Source organism: Elephas maximus, chromosome 6 (assembly GCF_024166365.1).
Source record: "Elephas maximus indicus isolate mEleMax1 chromosome 6, mEleMax1 primary haplotype, whole genome shotgun sequence".
NCBI classification, from domain to species: Eukaryota; Metazoa; Chordata; class Mammalia; order Proboscidea; family Elephantidae; genus Elephas; species Elephas maximus.
Window position 1 is genome coordinate 67,105,476 of NC_064824.1, and position 18,640 is coordinate 67,124,115.

Sequence of the window (18,640 nt, forward strand, 5' to 3'; positions counted from 1 at the left end):
TTGAAAGTTGATGCTTTAATAAATAATTTTGTATTTATGTAATACATTTCTGTCTTTAAAACATTCTATTCCAATCAGAATCTGAGTTTTAAACCTATGAAAACAGATGCATGGGGAAGTAAAAACATTTAACTGATGTTATGGGGTAAATTATTATCATGAGAGTATTCATAGACTTCCTGCTTACCTATCTTACAAAAAAGATCCTATAATTAAGTTACAAGCTCCATTTCCCCCTCCTCAACATCGTTAAGAGGAAATTCTTGCTGAAAGAGAGACAAATCAAATATATAAAGAATAAAAGGCTGAGTGAAAGGGAGAAGGGAAGTTTGCTTTGTGGGAGGTAGGAATGAAGGTACTTAAGCAACTGTACTACGTAAGGAAAGTGACCAGAAGGACATACATTTTGGTACGTTTATTGTGGGCTCATTATGGAGCTCTTGAGGATGTAGACACACAATTTTTTAATCCTTTATGGCTGTTGAAATGTGCTTCTTGAACGCAGGAAAACTCAAACACCAAATCCTGTGACACCAAGATTTTCTAGGACTATCATGATAAATGAAAATTAGAGATCCAGTTCCAAATAGCATCTAATATCTTCTCAGGCCCCTGTTTTTCTTCCACCTCCCTCTCCACCTTGCAAACATTTATTAAGTACCTAAAAAAAAAAAAAAAAAAAATTTTTTTTTTAATAGGTGCTAGAGATGCAAAGATGAGTTCAAAATAGGCCCTCCCAAGCAGTAGATTCCTGTTGCTTCCAGGCTCACCTTCTGCAGCTGTGGGTGGGCTTAGAAGGATTGGACTGAGACTATATCCAGCTACTAATTAATTGGTGACGTTATTCCTCATCTTTTTGAGCCCACCCGCTTACAAATCCATCCTCTTCTTGAACCACTTTCTTTTCAACTCTGGCTCTATCCTGCCAATGGAATCCAGATCTCTTCCCATGTAATACCAGTTTGATCTTATGAGAGGATAAGGGGATGAGAAAGCAGAATCATAAAGCATCAAGTGCCTAAGTAAAAGTCTCCACCATTGAAAGCCTAATGAAGCAGGGTACATGTAACGCTCCTAGAAAACCACTAGAATGAACTGCAAGGACTTCTTCCATCCAATCATATCTCATTCTCATCATATAAGTATTTTTTAAAAAACTGTGCTTAATTCCTTTTTTCAATGAATGTTGTTTAAAATACCTCAGATATAAAGCTCGTATTTGAAAGTCATTTAAACACATATCAGCACATCAACATTACATTATTTTCTTTATACTTATGTTTCAGTATTTTTATTAATAAAAAGCAAAGTAACTGTGTCTATTGTGTTAAGCCATAATCAACAACAACTACAAAAACCTACTATAGTGGCTTAAACAAGTGAAAAGTGTATTTTTCTAGTGTAACAAGATGGCTTTAGGTAGGCAGCCCAGCCTGGAGCAGCTGCTCAAGGATATGCAGGAATCAGACTCAATCTCTTTTCTCCTTCCGCCATCTGTGGTGTGTGGCTCTTGTCCAAACGATCACAGCACAGCTGCTGTGCATCCAGGCAAGAGAACAGGGAAAGTGAAGCAGGCTTTCTTCTGCCCAGGCTCTATTCAGGTAGTGAGTTTCCACAGAAAGTTGTGCCTATATTTCATTGGCCAGAATAGTGTCACATGGTCTCCCTTAGCTGCAAGGGAGTTTTAATTTTATTAAAACATTACTCATCTCTTACTTTCATTCTATACTTTACATAAGAAAAATCTGTACTCTCAGCCAATAAGATAGTAATAAGATTTTCTTTCTTTCCTATAACATTTCATAATAATTGTGGACACTTGCCTTTGTCACTTTGGGTGAACATTTCCCTTTCTATCTCTAGCTATTTTGGTGTTCTCACATTTATCTTTGTGTCTGAGAGTAGTAGCTGTACCTGAATTACAGGATGAAGGAAACTGCCAATGCTTCAGCTGGCTATGTATTCGCCTTCCTTTTCATAATGCACATTTTGTCTTAGCTCTCATTTATTGGGTTGAGTAGTTGCATCCAAAAAGCTATATGCCAATCACTTGTACCCTGATTACTCATTATGAGCCTTAGGATACTGTACAGCTCACTAATGAGCACATTATAATGCTGTCCAGTGCTAATTAGATGATAATAATGTGCAGTGCTTTCTTTACAGTCTAGCCATTTAAGTTAATTGGACATTTAATTGAACACAGTGTGAAAGAAATTGAAATTGCATTTAGAGGTTGGTTTAAGTTGCTTTCACCTCTCATCTCTTACATGCAGGTGAGATTATTCACTTGATAAGGAAATTTAGAAAAAATACAAATAGACATAATGCTTATTTTATGTAAATTTATCTCAAAATGTGTTTGGAAACAGCAACCAAATTTACAACTTTTTTTTTAAGTCCGGTAATGTCCTTACGTGACCTAATTGCAGAGATTCCGCACACATAAAAGATGCTTCTTAATGAATCAAATCCTTTGTTGGAAATATGAGGTAGGATCATAAATCAACCTGATGAGAATGTTTTGATAATTTCTTATAATGGGAAATTTATGTTTAATTTATGAATAAATATGTGGAAAACTGTACCTGTATGTTTTCCTATGTATTTTCCTTTTTCAGGACACACTGTTGAAATATTCCAAGATCTACTTTTCCATTGGTGTATGCTTGCCAAAATTTACATGCATGAGTGCAGCACTACATTTAAAGTGTCTTTTCACTGAAATAATTTCTAAGAGCACTGTACTTTGAGTAACTATATGAAAAAGACTTTTTAGGCAAAAGCATCCAGAGGACAACTTTTCTACTTTTTTTCTCAAATAGTAGCATTTCTGGTTTATGGGCATCTGCTTTCAGGCAATTTTGAGATGCACCAAATGACTGAGGGTCTCTTCCCAAAATAAGTTGGAAAATGTGTTGCTTTAATTATTAATAAAAATTGTTATAGAAAAAAGTAATGATTTTTATAAATTAATTGGAACAAAACTTGTTTTGGGAAAAGGTCATCAGTGAGCATAGATAACCTGGCAGTTTTTTCAAGTTATATTTTGTTACACTAAACAATCTGAGGTCCTTTGATGGTGTAAACGGTTTACACTCAACTGCTAACCTAACAGTTGGCAATTCAAAGCCACTCAGTGGTATCATGGAAGAAAACACTTGGCATTAAGATTGTGGTCAAGCAAACCCTATGGAGCAGTTCTACTCTGTAACACATGAGGTCACCCTGAGTTGGGGGCCCACTCGATGGCAAGTAACAACAACAAACAATCCTAGTTCTTTCTTTTTTAATTGTAAGCTCAAAAAAATGTCAATTAATTAAAATGAATGACATAAAGAATTTTAACCACTTCTGATCAGGGTCAATATAATGTTATTTGTAATTTCTGATGTCAAAATAACTTGTTTGATTCTAATAAGGTTTCTCTTTAGTGCAAACTGACACCATGATCTTTAACCAAAGAGGTTCTGCAAAGTTTCTGGTATAATATAAGGACACATTCCAAGGAAGAAGCTCAGCTCATGTCTTTTATAAGCCTTGAATCGTGGAGGGACAACTGAGGCTCAGACCAGGAAATCCATGAACCTGTCTCCTCGCACCATTCAAACACATGAGGTAGTTGCCCTAGTGGCAAAATTGTTAAGCAATCAGCTGCTAAAGAAAGGTCGGAGGTTTGAGCCCACCAGTGGCTCCAGCTCCAGGGTAGAAAAGGCCTGGCAATCTGCTTTAGTAAAGATTACAGCCTAGGAAATGCCAAGGGGCAGTTCTACTCTGTCATATAGGGTTGTTATGAGTCAGAATCAACTTGACAGTACACTACAACAACAATCATCCTGTAGACCCCTTTCACCTCATTCTTGAGTTAGATCACTTGCTTCCTAGGTCTCATATCTTCTTTCTTGGTTTATGCCTCCTGAGCATGGAAAGTAAACATTTTGAGACTTTGCATAATTGAGAATTCCTTCAGGCTTTTCTCCTTCTTGAGAATAGTTTGCTGGGTATAGAATTCCAGAGTCGAAATATTTCCCTCAGAATTTGGAATGCAAATTTTTATTGTCTTCTGACTTTTAGTGTTACTATTGTTCAGAGGTCCTAGGACATTTAGATTCTTTATCATTACGTATAACATGTCTCTACCTTCCCCCCGGGAAATTTTTAGCATCTTGGTCTTTTTCTCAGTTTTCTACTATTGCCTAATAATGTCCTCAGATAGGGTCTTTATTTGCTTATTTTATTGGGCATTGGTGAAAACTTTAAGCATGTGAACTCATGTCCTTCAACTCTAGGAAAATTTTTTTGACTATTTCTTTAATAATTTCTTCCCCTCAATTTCTCTGAATTCTCTTCGTGGAACTGCTATTTTTCAATTATTATACCTCCTGGATTATTCTTCTAATGTTTTTCTTTTTCTTTTTTCTATTTTTCTTCACTATCTTTCTGTTAAACTCTCAGGAAAACTGCCTTAACTTTACCTTCTAGTCCTTCTCACTTTTTTTTCTTCTGTAAATTTCTGTTAACTGGGGTTATAGGGAGAGTTTGATCGGAGCATGAGAACATTCCAAGAACTTTAGGAAATGACAGACAGACTTAAGTGTCAGATAGGACAGTTGGAGAAAGTCCTTTGGCCATCTGAGAAATATTGATAATGTAAGCTGCAGAGAACAAAAGTTTGTTATTGATATAAATACAGGATAAAAATGGAGGCCTTGAGGCCCTCTGGTGTAAAAAAAAATCTTGCAAGTTTATTTATTATTTTTTTTCAAAGTCGTAACCCTCTCCCTTGTAACTGAGCCTCAAAAAGAAATTGTTTTCCCAAATCATTTCAAGCCCTCTGCAGTCAATCTATTCCTTATCACCAATAACTTTCAAGTATCCTATTCAAAGAATAACTCTTATTCATTCCTTTTTAATACTCCACACATTCCACTCCAGGAAATCAGCAACTTCCTGACACAGAGCCCATATTCTCCCTAGTTGAAATGATAACTCTGATGGTTAGGTTATGCGTCAACTTGGCGAGGCCATGATTCTCTGTGGTTTGGGAGATATTATGTAACCATCCTCCATTTTGTGATCTGATGTGAGCAGCCAATCAGTTGAAGGGGGAGTTTCCTTGGGGTGTGGGCTGCATCCAATATAAATGGATATTTTGGCAAAGATCACCCTCTCTCTATCCTGCATTCAACCCATCATCCTTTGACCTCCAGTTCTTGGAACCTGAACCAGCAGCCTGCTGCCTGACCTGCAGATTTGGGGATTCAGCAGCTCCCACAACCCTGTGAGCCAGCAACCTTCTCCCATACCTGCCAATTTTGGGTTCATCAGCCTCTGTAATCACTTGAGTCAGGAGAAGCTCCCAGCCTGACACCTGACCAGGGACAGATTACCCAATAAGCAAGGCATGCAAGGGCTTACTTATTAATCTGTTGTGCACAATTTCACCTGATATGTAGTGAGACCCATGTGAAATTGTGCACTACAGATTAGTGAATGAACACAAGTAAGCCTGTGCAATCCACCCCTACACCTAACCCCTGGATTTGGGACTTGGCCAGCCTCCACAACTGTGTGAGCCATTTCTTTGAAATAAATCTCTCACCATATATTTATATATGTGCTTCGCTGGTTTTGCCCATCTAGAGAACCCAGCCTAAGACAAGGACTTAAACAAGTGAATGTTAGTCTCCTGTCTTCAAGTGTAGAGATGCTTTTATTTATCACAAAGCTTAATTATTTCTAGAAGATATCTTTATTGTGCAATTAGTTGTCACTGCCATTTTTCATCACTCAACTAGAATGCATTTCTCCTGTCCTCTTCCTCCCCCACCCCCCACTTGGCAACCATCAACAGTTCTGACCTAACTAGTTAATATGCTTATCCATCTTTACAGTTGTTTTTTCAGGAAACACTGGACCAGAGACATAAATAATACACTTCAATATACAATAAAAAAAAAAAATTTTTTTTTTTTTTATTTAGCTCAGGCTTAATTTGTAGGCAGAATTTCCTTTGACGGCCATGGGAAGAAAACATATACTGCATACATAGAGTGAGTTTGGGAAGGAGATGGAATAGGAAGAAGACATTTTGATGGCAGGAAAACTTGGTAGAAACTGTGCAATCATTTTATTGAATTTTTCATTACTGCTATTGAGAGCTGTTTTTTGCCTTGTTTTGTTTTATGTTTCTTTTTATGGACTCTTGTTTTTATTTCAATAGATGGCAATATCCTCTCTTATCTATTCGAGCAAATTCATTACCAATTTTTTAATGTTTTCCTGATCCTTGCATTTTCTGTTACCTCTAATCTCCTTTTTCTTGAGTGTTTTATTATTGCTGTTTCTGTTTTTTGTGTTAAAAATCTGTCCTCAGTGTCTGGTGATCCTTGACAATCTGTTCCTATGGAAGAGAGAGGCACTGAAAAGCCAGCAGATTGTGTAGTATGAGTTGTGTACCGGGGGGGTTTCACTGTAGGGTAATCTAGGTGGGCACTTTCTTTGGAGGATTCCCAGCATCAGGGTCACAGGTCTGTTCTCTTGGATTGACCAGTTTCCCCAAAGAACAATCTTTCAATCTCCTACCAGAGAAGGGAGTGGAGGCTGGGAATTTTCCTGTTCATATACAGCTTTACACTCAATCCCCCTGTCCCCAGTATGTTATCCGCCCCTTCCACTGTGACTCGTGTACCTGTGGGCAAGCCTTTCTGTGAGGGAGCATCCAGTCTTCTGCTGGGATTGGGCAAGGGCAGCCATCTTGTTCCAAGACAGGGGGTCTACACTTCTCTTTCTATATAGGTTTTCAGCTCCATCTGCACCCCCTCCCTTCCAGAAGATCACAGTTTCTCTACATTCTGAGCCTTTCAGGGGGTCTGTGGTACAAATTGCATTGCTTATAGGCCTCCCCCTACTACCAGATTACATTTTTGTTTTTCTAGATCTATTATCAATTGTCCATTTGTTTTCTGGCTCCCAACATTTTGTTGCCATCATCTCTCTCATTTTATTATTCTTGTGGATTTATGCCTTCTTTAATATTTTTAGTAGTCCTTGAGTGACACAAAGAGTTAAGCCCTCAGATATTAACAGAAAGGTTGGCAGTTCAAAACCACACAGACTCACTTTGGAATAAAGTTCTGGTAATCTGCTTCCAAAATGTCAAAACCATTGAAAACCCTATAAGAGCACAATTCTACTTTGAAACACATAGGTTCGCCCTGAGTTGGAATTGACTCTATGGCAACTGGTTTGATTTTTTCTTTTAATATTTCTAATGTTATTTATTGATGTCTTGGGGGAGCTGAGATAAATATGAGTGTTTTCCTACCATATTTAAACCACTTTTTGGTATAACACTTTTGCAAAGCTACAGCAAGATAAAATCTATTATTTTCATTTCATGAGTAGGATTAGATAGAAACAAAAAAAGGACCGGGCAAATTCAAGTCCATTAAATGGAGACTTGACCATTTACACACTATGCCCCGAATCTACGGTGTAAACCAATTCCTCAAATGGTTATGGTTGTTATTAGGTGCCATCGCTTCAGTTCCAACTCATAGTGACCCCATGTGACAGAGTAGAACCCACAGGGTTTTCTAGGCTTTACTCTTTACAGGAGTAGATCTCCAGGTTTTTCTCTTGTAGAGCAGCTGGATGGGTTCAAACTGCCAACCTTTCAATTAACAGCCAAACACTTAACTGTTGCACCACCAGGACTCCTTCCCCTAATGATCCCCCATTGCCATCAAGAGGATTCCGACACATAGTGACCCTATAGGACAGGGTAGAACTGCCCCCTAGGGTTTCCAAGGCTGTAATCTTTACAGAAGTAGATTGCCACATCTTTCTCCCAAGGAGCAGCTGGTGGGCTCAAACCACTGACCTTTCGGTTAGCAGTTGAGCACATAACCACTGTGCCACCAGGTCCACTAATGGTAAGCCCCTGCTAATACTTGCTCTTTTTTGTGTCCCTCGGCCTGAGATCATCTACGTGCCAACATTCTACCTTTCCCTAACCTTATCCCTAGAGATGAATGAATCTGCTTTCACATGCCAAGAAAACTCCAGTCAAGAAATACCATTAGTCTTTGGTCCTTTTTTTCACATACAGCTTTGGCCCAACTCAACAAACATTGATTACGTGCCTATTATATTCTGGCCTCTATGTACACTAAGTATTCAAAAATGCAAAAGAAAGACCTCTCCCCATGAGGAGTTCAAAGCGTCATTTACTCCACGGCTCTCACAAATACCCATGTAGTAATTGGGGCTGGCTCCTGCAAGACAGGAGTCCCCGGATGGTGCAAACAGTTAATGCACTCAGCCGCTAAGGGAAAGCTTGGAGGTACTTCCAAAACATCAGCCACAGAAAACCCTAAGAAGCACAGCTTTACTCCGACATACACGGGGTCATCAAGAGTCAGAGTCAACTTGACAGCAACTGGTTTCGTGCATAGAGAAAGCACTGGGTAATGGTTGAACAACAGCTTTACACTGGATTTTCACTTGCGCTGACCTTATTTTCTTTCATTTTCTATATATGGACTTCTGAAGCTAAATCAGTATTGCAGGTCATTAAAAATTAGCCTGAATCCCAGTATATGACAATGGCTGTGAAAGTAAAATATCAGCATTTCTCCTTAAAGGAAAAACAAAAACCCATGGGAGTTCTGTAGTTGGCACATCATCTGTCCATGACCTTCTTGAGTCAGGTCAACTGATGGCGGCTCCTGTGGTGACTAGATTGTAGTAGGCTCCATTCTGGGCCATCAGTTCTTCATGGGTCCCCTTTTCAATCACTACCCCCTGCGACATGACAGCAATGATATCCGAGTTCTGGATGGTGGACAAGCGATGGGCAATGACAATGCAGGTCCGACCCTCTCTGGCTTTGTCCAGGGCAACTTGCACGGTCTGCAAAGAGAAGATAGACAGGTGTTGCAAAAGTGCATGGTTATCTCCCAGCCTTCCATCACGAGAGCTCAGTTTAATACCATTTGAGTCACAGTGCTAAAAAAAAACCATTGCCATCTAATGGATCCTGCCTCATGGCAACCACACGTGTTACAGAGTAGAACTGTTCCATAAAGTTTTCTTGGCTGTAATCTTCACAGAAGCAGATTGTCAGGCCTTTCTTCCACGGTGCTGCTGGGTGAGCTCAAACCACCAAGTTAAGTTAGTAGCCAAGTACAGACTGTTTGCACTACCCAAGGACCTTCACAGTGCTGTACACCAAGGTAAACCCAAAGGCTATATACAAGAGAGAGGATTAAGCAAGCATTTGCTGAATACAATGGCATCAATGATTTAAACTGTAGTCCACAGGCTGAGAAATTTCAGTGAAGCAAGAATAAACAAAACTGCGGGGTAGGTCACTAGGTAATTTGACTATACTTCATGGTCTAGTTTGCTAAAATGAAATCAAGGAGGCAGTGTAGAGCAGCAGTTAAGTGGTCATTCCTGGTCTGTTCTTCACTGAGGACATTTTGGTTCTCTATAAGATGGACTACTGATTTTTAAGCTGTTAATTATCAAATGATAAATTTCATAATTGTGTTTTGCTCAATTACATCTCTTTTCATGTGTGCTAAACATTAGATATTGCCTCTTTGTTATGTTCTCTGCTGCCCACCTGCTCTGCCACATAACTTTAGAACTATAAAATAGGGTGTGCCTAATAGATATCCCTGGTGGTATAGTAGTTCAGTGCTATGGCTGCTAAACAAAAGGTCGGCAGTTCAGATCCACCGGACACTCCTTGGAAACTCTATGGGGCAGTTCTACCCTGTCCTATATGGTCACTATGAGTCAGAATCAACTCTATGGCAATGGTTGTTTTTTTTGTTTTTTTTTTAAACAGATAACCTAAAAATTATTTTACTTCAATTAAGAAAGCTAATTATTTTCCCTTGGAAGAGAGTCACCTAGCCCAAAGAACCTGAAAAGTAATTCTTGAAGTTTAAGAATTTTTTATTTGAAGCAATCATATTTTAAATCACCTTTTCTAGATTATTGTCTTTTGGTTCCACAAAGTATGACCAATTTCTACTGCTAGTGAATCAGAAAATTGAAAACAGAGCCATTTTTATAAGCACAAATCTTACACCCAAAGACTCATTTTATAATGATCTAAGACTTTAGAAAATCTACATACCTTTTCACTTTCTGTGTCCAAGGCAGAAGTGGCTTCATCTAGTAGCAAGATTTTAGGATCTCGTAGGATGGCCCGAGCAATAGCAATGCGTTGTTTCTCCCCTCGAGAAAGTTGAGATCCCTGAGCTCCAACATTAGTTTCATATTTCTGGAAAAAGTATGGTAAGTTTGAGAACCAGAGATAGCCATTTCTCCTGTGCCACATGGAGGCCACATCAATGAATCCTCTGTGAATTTAAACTATTTGTTGATTGAGAATAGTACATGAGTTCTTCTATAAAAGATGTCAAATCCACTTAGGAATATGAGAAAAACAGGCAGTTTGTGAACTTTGGCATTGGGAAACAATAGGACTATATTTCCCCTTCTCTCCATTTCTCTTAAGTTTGTATTTTCCATTTCTTTCTCCCTGTGACCAGTAAAGATTCCATATATGAGATTTTTCCTGATTTAAGAATTAACCAAGTCAGTGACTTTTACCTGGAAGATCTTTCCAAGATGGTGATAATCCCAGGTAAGGAAGAACCCTTTAAGGGATTTTCTAGATCATTCACTTTTGGGGAAGGCTTTATCCTAGAACACAAGCCTGGGGTTGAAGCTCTACTCTGTGGCTTACCAGTTCCACAATCATGAACAAATTATTTCAATTTCTTTGAACTGCAAACTCATCTGAAAAATGCAGGTATTAATACCTAGTTCACAAATTTCTTATGAAGTTTAGATGAAATTATAAAAGAAAGTCTGTAGCTAGATGCTTGGCGTGGCTACTTAAAAAATAGTTAACATTCATGGAGTATTCACTATGCACTGAGAATTATGCTAACTATTCTAGATGGGTTATCATTTAGTATTCACAAAAACCATAGTCTTTCTATTTTACAGATGATAAAACTTGGGCAGAGAGAGATAAGACAATTCTCAAGGACAAAAAAAACCCAAGTAATAAACAGTGAAGGTGAAATATAAATCCAGGTTTGTCTAGCTTCTGCACCCTTGTCCTTGACCATTGTCCTGCCCTGCCCTCTACAGAAGATGTTTCCTTCTCCCGCCTTCCTTACCTCCTGACAAATTCTCAATAAGCCACATGAGATTCATGACAACATACTTTGTCCTTATGGAAAAAAAGTGCTTAGTGAAGGGTGTTATGGGCAAGTCTACATGAGAAAGAGGAAATAAGCCAACTCTAAGCCAATGTCTAGCACAAAATGAGTTGGCGCTCGAGGAAGACTTGTGGAGTAATGAACCTCTCATGGGACACACAAGCTTTGTTTTCAGCTCAGGATGCAGCAAAAAGTAATTTTCATGAGTTTGAGGATTAGGTTACCCAGACTGGAACCAAGCCAAGAAGTTAAGATTTATGAGCCTTTGAGGGGTGGGGGCACAAATACCACAAAGTCCACCACAAACACGACATTTATAAACTAATCACTTGAAAGAGAAATAATTTCACAATGGTATTCAAGACAAAGGAGTGAAGAAAGTAAAAGGTGATACTCGACTCCTAAAATTTAGTTTCCATGTCTTAATTTTCCTTTTGATCAACCACCAAGACAGACTCTTGTTGGATGGAAAAACGTACAGTTGATGTGGCTATAAATTTGGACTTGGCTATGGAAAAGTAAATATGTCAAGATGCTGCCAAGTAGTGCAAGAATGATGATGACAATATCAATAGCAGCAGTTTTCATTGTGCGGCTATTATCTGTATTGTTTCATTTTAATTGTTTTGTTTTGTTTTTTCCGGATGAGATAGACTAAATCTCAGAAAGGATAACATATTGTCCCAAAGTTACACAGCTAGTAAGTGGCAGAGCTGAGATTCAAACCCCAGGCTTTTTCTACTATTCTAAGTCGAATTTCAGTGTAGTACTGTTTTACATGCAACAAATTCTGTAGCATCCATTGCATTAGAGAGTTCATACCTTCCAAAACTACAGAATGAGTTGAAAAAGGACATTTATTTTGCTTAAATGGATAAGACAATCCCGGGACACTGCCCTTGACCTCTTGAGCCACAATCATGATGCTTTAGGTCATTCTACCTCTGCCCTTCCCCATCTGCACAGGGAATGACTCTGCCTTGGCACTCACCTCTGGGAGGGACATGACAAAGGCATGCAGCTGAGCCTGCTTTGCGGCTTCTATGACTCTTTCCATGGGAATTTCTTTGGTGTTGTCCCCATATCTGATATTGTCTGCTATGCTACAGGCAAACAGCACCGGTTCCTGGGAAACAATTCCAATGTTCGAGCGGAGGAACTGGATATTTACCTTTTTGGTGTCATGGCCATCTATCATCTGCCAGGATGAGAACAAAGGGCATTATGTCTTAGAATTCTAGCAGTGAAGAAAGTTCATATTCCAGAGTTAAGTGCTATGCAAGACGTTTGTTTTGCTTAAGCCGCAATAATCCCAGGGCTCTGGGAAGTACACGATGTAGCCTTTGCCTTTTGGAGGTGGAGTCTGTCAGGAGTAGTGTCAAATATAACACCGGCCAGGCTATGGTTTTATTCATATTTTCCCAAACCCTAGCTCTATGGGTAGTGCAAATGAAAAAGGCACTCAGGACAATACGTAGTTTTTTAAAAAGTCCCCTCATACTTTGATGCAATGCACTCCCCCCACATATGCAGACTTGCTTCATTTTAAAACCCTGTGGGGATAACAGTGTATCGTGGACCAAGGCATGGAAGCGGGAAGCACTTTATCCTCTGGGTGGAGAGCAGCGGCTTCTGACCTCCAGCCTCACTTCTCTGATTGATTACTAAACTTTTCTATGGCTCTGTTTTTTCGTGTGTTAAAAAAAAAAGAGTGGTAATAAGAGCAGCCACCCAACAGGGTGTTGTAAGGATTAGAGACTCTGGCGTCCTTGGGTGGTACAAAAGTTTAAGCGCTCGGCTGCTAACTGAAAGGTTGGAGGTTCAAGTTCACCCAGAGGTGCCTCAGAAGAAAAGCCAGATGACCTACTTCTGAAAAATCGGCTGTTGAAAACCCTATGGAGCACAGTTCTACTCTGACACACACGGAGCCACCATGAATTGGAGTTGACTCTGAAGCAACAGGTTTAGTAAAGCTCAGGGCACAGTGATTAATGCCCAATGGACACTCAGTAGACTTAAGGGTTTCTACTATCTTGTTATAATAACAGCAATATACTGCGGTTGAGTGGGGGTTTAGAAGGTTAGACCCACTAGGTGGCAGCTGGGGTCACAACCGCTCATAGCCCCATGTGGTCCATCTAGTGTTAGACAAGACCAGCTACATAGGCGAACGTTCCCGCTTCCCAGAGGGCACGGGGGGAGAAAGTAGTGGTTCTCAGTGGTGCCAACAGATCCAAATTGTCTGTGGAGATTGAAAGAAAGAAAGAAGTCCAGGTGTGATTCTGATTTAATAAATATCTGAATTTAGTAAACATCAGATTTAATAAATATATGATGTCTGTGGTCAGGATTGAGAACCATTCGTCTAAGTGCTTTGTTCCAGATTCTATTTTTCTTAAGTTGGAGTCTCCTAGTATGTTTGCCTTGCTACTTTTCTTTTTCATATTATCATTTCTAACAAAACTGATATCTGATCCCTCATACTTGCTTTTAAAGGTACAGAGATAAAAGTGTCTTTTTTCCTGATGACTAAAATAGTTACTATATTATGATGTTTGTATAAAAATACAGCCATTTTCATTTTTATGGATTAAGGGATACTTGTAAAATTGATTAGTTAACAGGTTTCACCTGCATTTGAAAAATTTAACCACACATCCTCCAAAGGCAGCAAGAAAAAAAGTGTAAGAGTATGGGTTTTGGTTTTATCTTGTTTTTTTGTTACAATGTATATTTGTTATTGCTTGTTTGAAATTTCTCCTAACCTCTGAAACAGTAGGTTTAACAAAAACTGCAGCAAGACCCATCACACTGGCAGAGACAAGCACTGTCTTCTGGCATGGAATATAGCTAGCTCAAAGAAAACTGCCAAAACTTCCATTCCTAGCTTCTTGTCTTAGCTAGCCAGGGAAAATTCTGTCCTCTGTGTATATGTCTAATGCCACAACTTACCATTGTCTATTTTCATGTGGTTGTTAAGGGTTGCATTTGTTCACATAACACCCTCTTACACACATTTATAAGATAGTTGCTAAGAACTAATGCTATGAAAAGGAGTTATCTATGCAAAGTTGTTGGACGATATAAGGATCAACTTAATTTTATTAACATTATTCTTGGGACAACTGAGATAATAAAACCAAGTAAGAAAGGAATACATTTATTCACTCACTTAGTCGATCAACAAACATATATCGAATTACCTTCCACAACCATACCGTGCTAGGCACAGTCTGTGTGTCTACTATATAAAGAAAACATAATCTTTGTTTCCAAGAAACTCATGGTTTTACTTAGGCAATTAAATACAGGGGCTCAAATATCTACCACTTAAGCTGGTTCACTTAAGAGTCCTAGACTACACTATGTCTAACGTACTACTATAAAGTAGTTAACTCTAAAGACAGTTAATTTCAGAAAAATATTATGTTAAATGGGTTGAACATATTACGTTTTAGATAATTCCCGGGCAATGGAAAAAGCAAACACTATTAGGAAAAATATACCTTATTACATTATTCAGAAGCCCTATCCTCATTGCAACAAAGCTTATACTATTCAGTGAAATCAGAAAGGCCACTTTCAAAATACTAAGCCCAAACCCACTGCCGTCAAGCTGATTTCAACTCATAGTGATCCCATAGGGTTTCCAACGCTGTAAATGGCTACAGAAGCAGACTGCCACAACTTTTTTCCCGTGGAGCTGCTGGTGGTTTTGAACCACTGACCTTTCGGTTAGCAGTCAACCACTTTAACCACAGTCAATCAAATGTGGAGCAAAATAAAAAACATTTTCAGACTTAAGCCTCTGAACTCTTTTGAGAAAACTACTTGAGGATGTAGAAACCCTGGTGGCGCAGTGGTAACAGCTATGCCTGCTAACCAAAAAGTCCGCAGTTCTAATCCACCAGGCACTCCTTGGAAACCCTATGGGACAGTTCTACTCTATCCTATAGGGTCGTTATGAGTCAAAATCAACTCGGCAGCAATGGGTAACAGTCACAGATAACTTGAGGATGTGCTCCTAGAAAATAAGAATGAAAGCTAAAATGAGGGTGAAAACAAAGAAAGAGGAACCCACAAGGCATAGGAATTATGAAATAATGGATCTAATCCAAGTAAACACTGAAGGAAATTCACAGGATAATAAGTGTTCATCAGGCTCAGATTAGTCCAAATGGTGACAGAGATAAGGGAAAGAAGCAGATCCCTCAGAATAGTTGACAAGATAGAGATGTTGGAAGAATGCAAACATTTTACAAAGGCAGAGAATGCCAGAAAAGACAAATTCTATCAGAAAAACAGTAAGGAAAAAAATGTAATGATAATTTAGCTCACTACTTGACTCTGAGATGAACAATGTTTACATAGTCATAATAAATAAGCTGTTAATTGATTTTCAACATTTAGAACCAACCTAGAGTCAATGCATGAAAGACAAGTAATGTTATAAAAATAATGTAAGGGTTATTTTTTGTGATAGTATAAAAGTGTAGTTGTTAGAACTTGAGGGGTAAAAGGAGGGAGGAACAGGTGAAAATAAAGTTAGGATTGTAATATTCTTATCCTGGAAAGTTGGAATTTAAGAGATATTATCTATGATTGATGGAAAGAAAGAGTACATTTGTATTAGTTAAATTTACAAATAGAGGAAATAAAAATATTGATATAAGTATATGAGGTGGGTAAAGGTATGGGGGAGTGACGAAGGTAAGTTAGAATTTCATCACTTGGAAACAAGTCAATAAAGAGTCTAAATTTATTAAATCATGAAACAGCAGCATAAGCATATTATTTAGAGACATGGAGGCAATCACTGGGAGCTCTAAAAACAGAATTGCTTAAAAATAGTTGCCTTTCAGCAGAGAAATTGAGGGAGAAGGTAGATGGATGGAGCAGGTGGGTTGCATTTCATTACAAAACTTTGTTTACCGTTTGACTTTATCATCCTCTGCATATATTACTTTGAAAGAAAAGAAAAGGAAAACAGTAAAAAATAAGCAAGAAAAAAATCCACCAGTTTTTCAAATATCCCTGCCAAAGCTTTATGGCACATGACTATAAGTTTGAGTTCCTTATTTATTTAGACAAGCTTCTTGAATCAAGATTGTCTCAGATTTTCATGCCAAGTCCCCTTTCTTGCTCATTTATCATTGTGTTCCTTATCACCACCCCCCCCCCCCGCCCGACCTTTTCCATTCCTGGTCATTAGTTTCCTGATTAGTCTGCACTTTCTGCTCCATTTACGGGTAAGTGAATGCTTCTGTTAGATACACTCATTTCCAGCTTCACGGTGTGCCGGGTTGTCTTTGCCTAACTGCGGTCAGCTGGCCATCTGGAACTGGGAAGAATTTGATGTTAGAAACTGTGAGGCAGGATCAGGTCAACCGGCAAATCACTGGGATGGGAAAACATCTGAGGGGTAAGTGTCCAAGGCAAGCACTTCAGAGTGAGTCTGGAAAGGCACAATCTTGAAGACGACTTTCGGCAGTTGGAGATACTCAGCAGAAAGCAAAATTCACAAAATATTTGTATTGCTTACCACTTTCCCATTGTCAGGATCATAGAAACGTTCCAACAGTTGAATACTTGTGCTTTTACCACATCCACTGCTCCCAACAAACGCCAGTGTCTGGCCTGGACTAACAGACACTGACAGACCGTTCAGAACTTGTACATCAGGCCGAGAAGGATACGTAAATGTGCAGTCAACAAAGTCAATCTTCCCCTGGAAGTTGTCCTGTGGAGAGAGGACTGAAATTATATATGCTCCGACTGGGGACTAGAATATGGACAATGCACCTAAATCTGGATTTTAAACTGATTAAGATAAACTTCAACACTTATGTGCTACAAATTGAATTGTATTCCCTCAAAATACACATTGACATCCTGGCCCCTGTACCTGTAGATGTGATTCTGCTTAAAAATAGTTTTTTTTTTTCTTATATTAATGAGGTCAGTAGAGTGGGCCCTAATTTTAATCACTTCTGAGTTACAAAAACAAAAGGAGCCCTGGTGGTACAGTGGTTAAAGCGTTTGGCTGCTAACCGAAAGGTTGGCAATTCAAATCTACCAGCTGCTCCATGGGCGAAAGATGTGGCAGTCTGCTTCTATATAGATTACAGTCTTGCAACCCTATGGGGCAGCTCTAACCTGTCCTGTTGCCTTGCTATGAGTTGGAATCCACCCGAAGGCAGTGGGCTTTGGAAATTATAAAAAGAGCGGAATAGACACAGAGGCTCACAGCGGGTAAGACGGTGTATGAAGACGGGCATATGAGGCAGATGCATCTACACGCTCAGGAACTTCAAGGATTGTCAGCTACTATAAGCTGAAGTAGACAAGGGACCTCCCCATGTCCTGAATTTAGAATTCTAGCCCCCTGAACTGTGAGAAAATTAATTTCTGTTCTTTAAAACTACCCACTTGTGGTATTTTTTGTTACGGCAGCACTGGGTAACTAAGACACCATGCTACCAAAGTACACTGTGTAGAGACAGCAATTTAATGAAATGGCATTCGATTCCCTATTCTAGCAGGTGTAAAGGGAAAAAGCAGTGAAATCAAAGAAATCAGATCTCTTATTCCCATTCTAATCTAAGGGAATTTCTTTGTCAGCCTGAATGGAGAGGAATACCTTGAGGGCATTATCACATCACAGAAACCAGCAACTGCCCCAACCCCTACAGTCTGATGCCCAAAGTACTTAAAATAAAGACACTGCACTTGAAATGACTTGGAGACAAAGTTACTTGAACTCCGTACTGCAAAGGTAAATACCTCTCAACTGCATGTGGCTATGCTTAAAAATAGTCTGAATTATAAACTCTAGAAATGGACAGACACTGAGTAGACCACGAAGAGACTTTACTTTTTTTAAGCTGAAGGACACACAGGTCATTTGGCTAAGACAAGAGCATGGAGAATAGCTCGACCTTTGAACTCAGGGTCCCTGAGCTGAGAAGCTCCTGGAATAGGGAAGATTGATGACAAGGACCTTTTTCCACAGCCAACAGAGAGAGAAAGCCTTCCCCCAGAGCTAGCACCCTGAATTTGGACTTCTAGCCTTCTAGACTGTGAGAGAATAAATTTCTCTTTGTTAAAGTCATTCACCTGAGGTATTTCTGTTATAATAGTACTAGATAACGAAGATAGGGAGTAAATACTGTCGTTGTTAGGTGCCATTGAGTCAGTTCGGAAACCCTGGTGGAGTAGTGGTTAAGTGCTATGGCTGCTAACCAAAGGGTCCGCAGTTCGAATCCGCCAGGCACTCCTTAGAAACTCTATGGGGCAGTTCTACTCTGTCCTGTAGAGTTGCTATGAGTCGGAATTGACTTGACAGCACTGGGTTTGGTTTTTTTGGTTTTATTACGGTTCAGATT

The 18,640-nt window shown here is 39.1% G+C and overlaps 1 protein-coding gene across 2 annotated transcripts in view; it reads right to left on the reverse strand.

The window, feature by feature from the left end:
- Positions 1-8,715: 8,715 nt before the first annotated feature.
- The window catches only part of ABCB11 (ATP binding cassette subfamily B member 11), a 93,270-nt gene continuing 83,345 nt past the window's right edge, over positions 8,716-18,640 (reverse strand). For both annotated transcript variants that reach the window (XM_049887382.1, XM_049887381.1), the window contains exons 24-27: positions 16,798-16,995; positions 12,247-12,453; positions 10,157-10,303; positions 8,716-8,916 (exon numbers count right to left, since the gene is read on the reverse strand). In XM_049887382.1, the coding sequence (XP_049743339.1) occupies positions 8,716-8,916; positions 10,157-10,303; positions 12,247-12,453; positions 16,798-16,995 (753 nt within the window). The remainder of the gene's footprint in view (positions 8,917-10,156; positions 10,304-12,246; positions 12,454-16,797; positions 16,996-18,640) is intronic.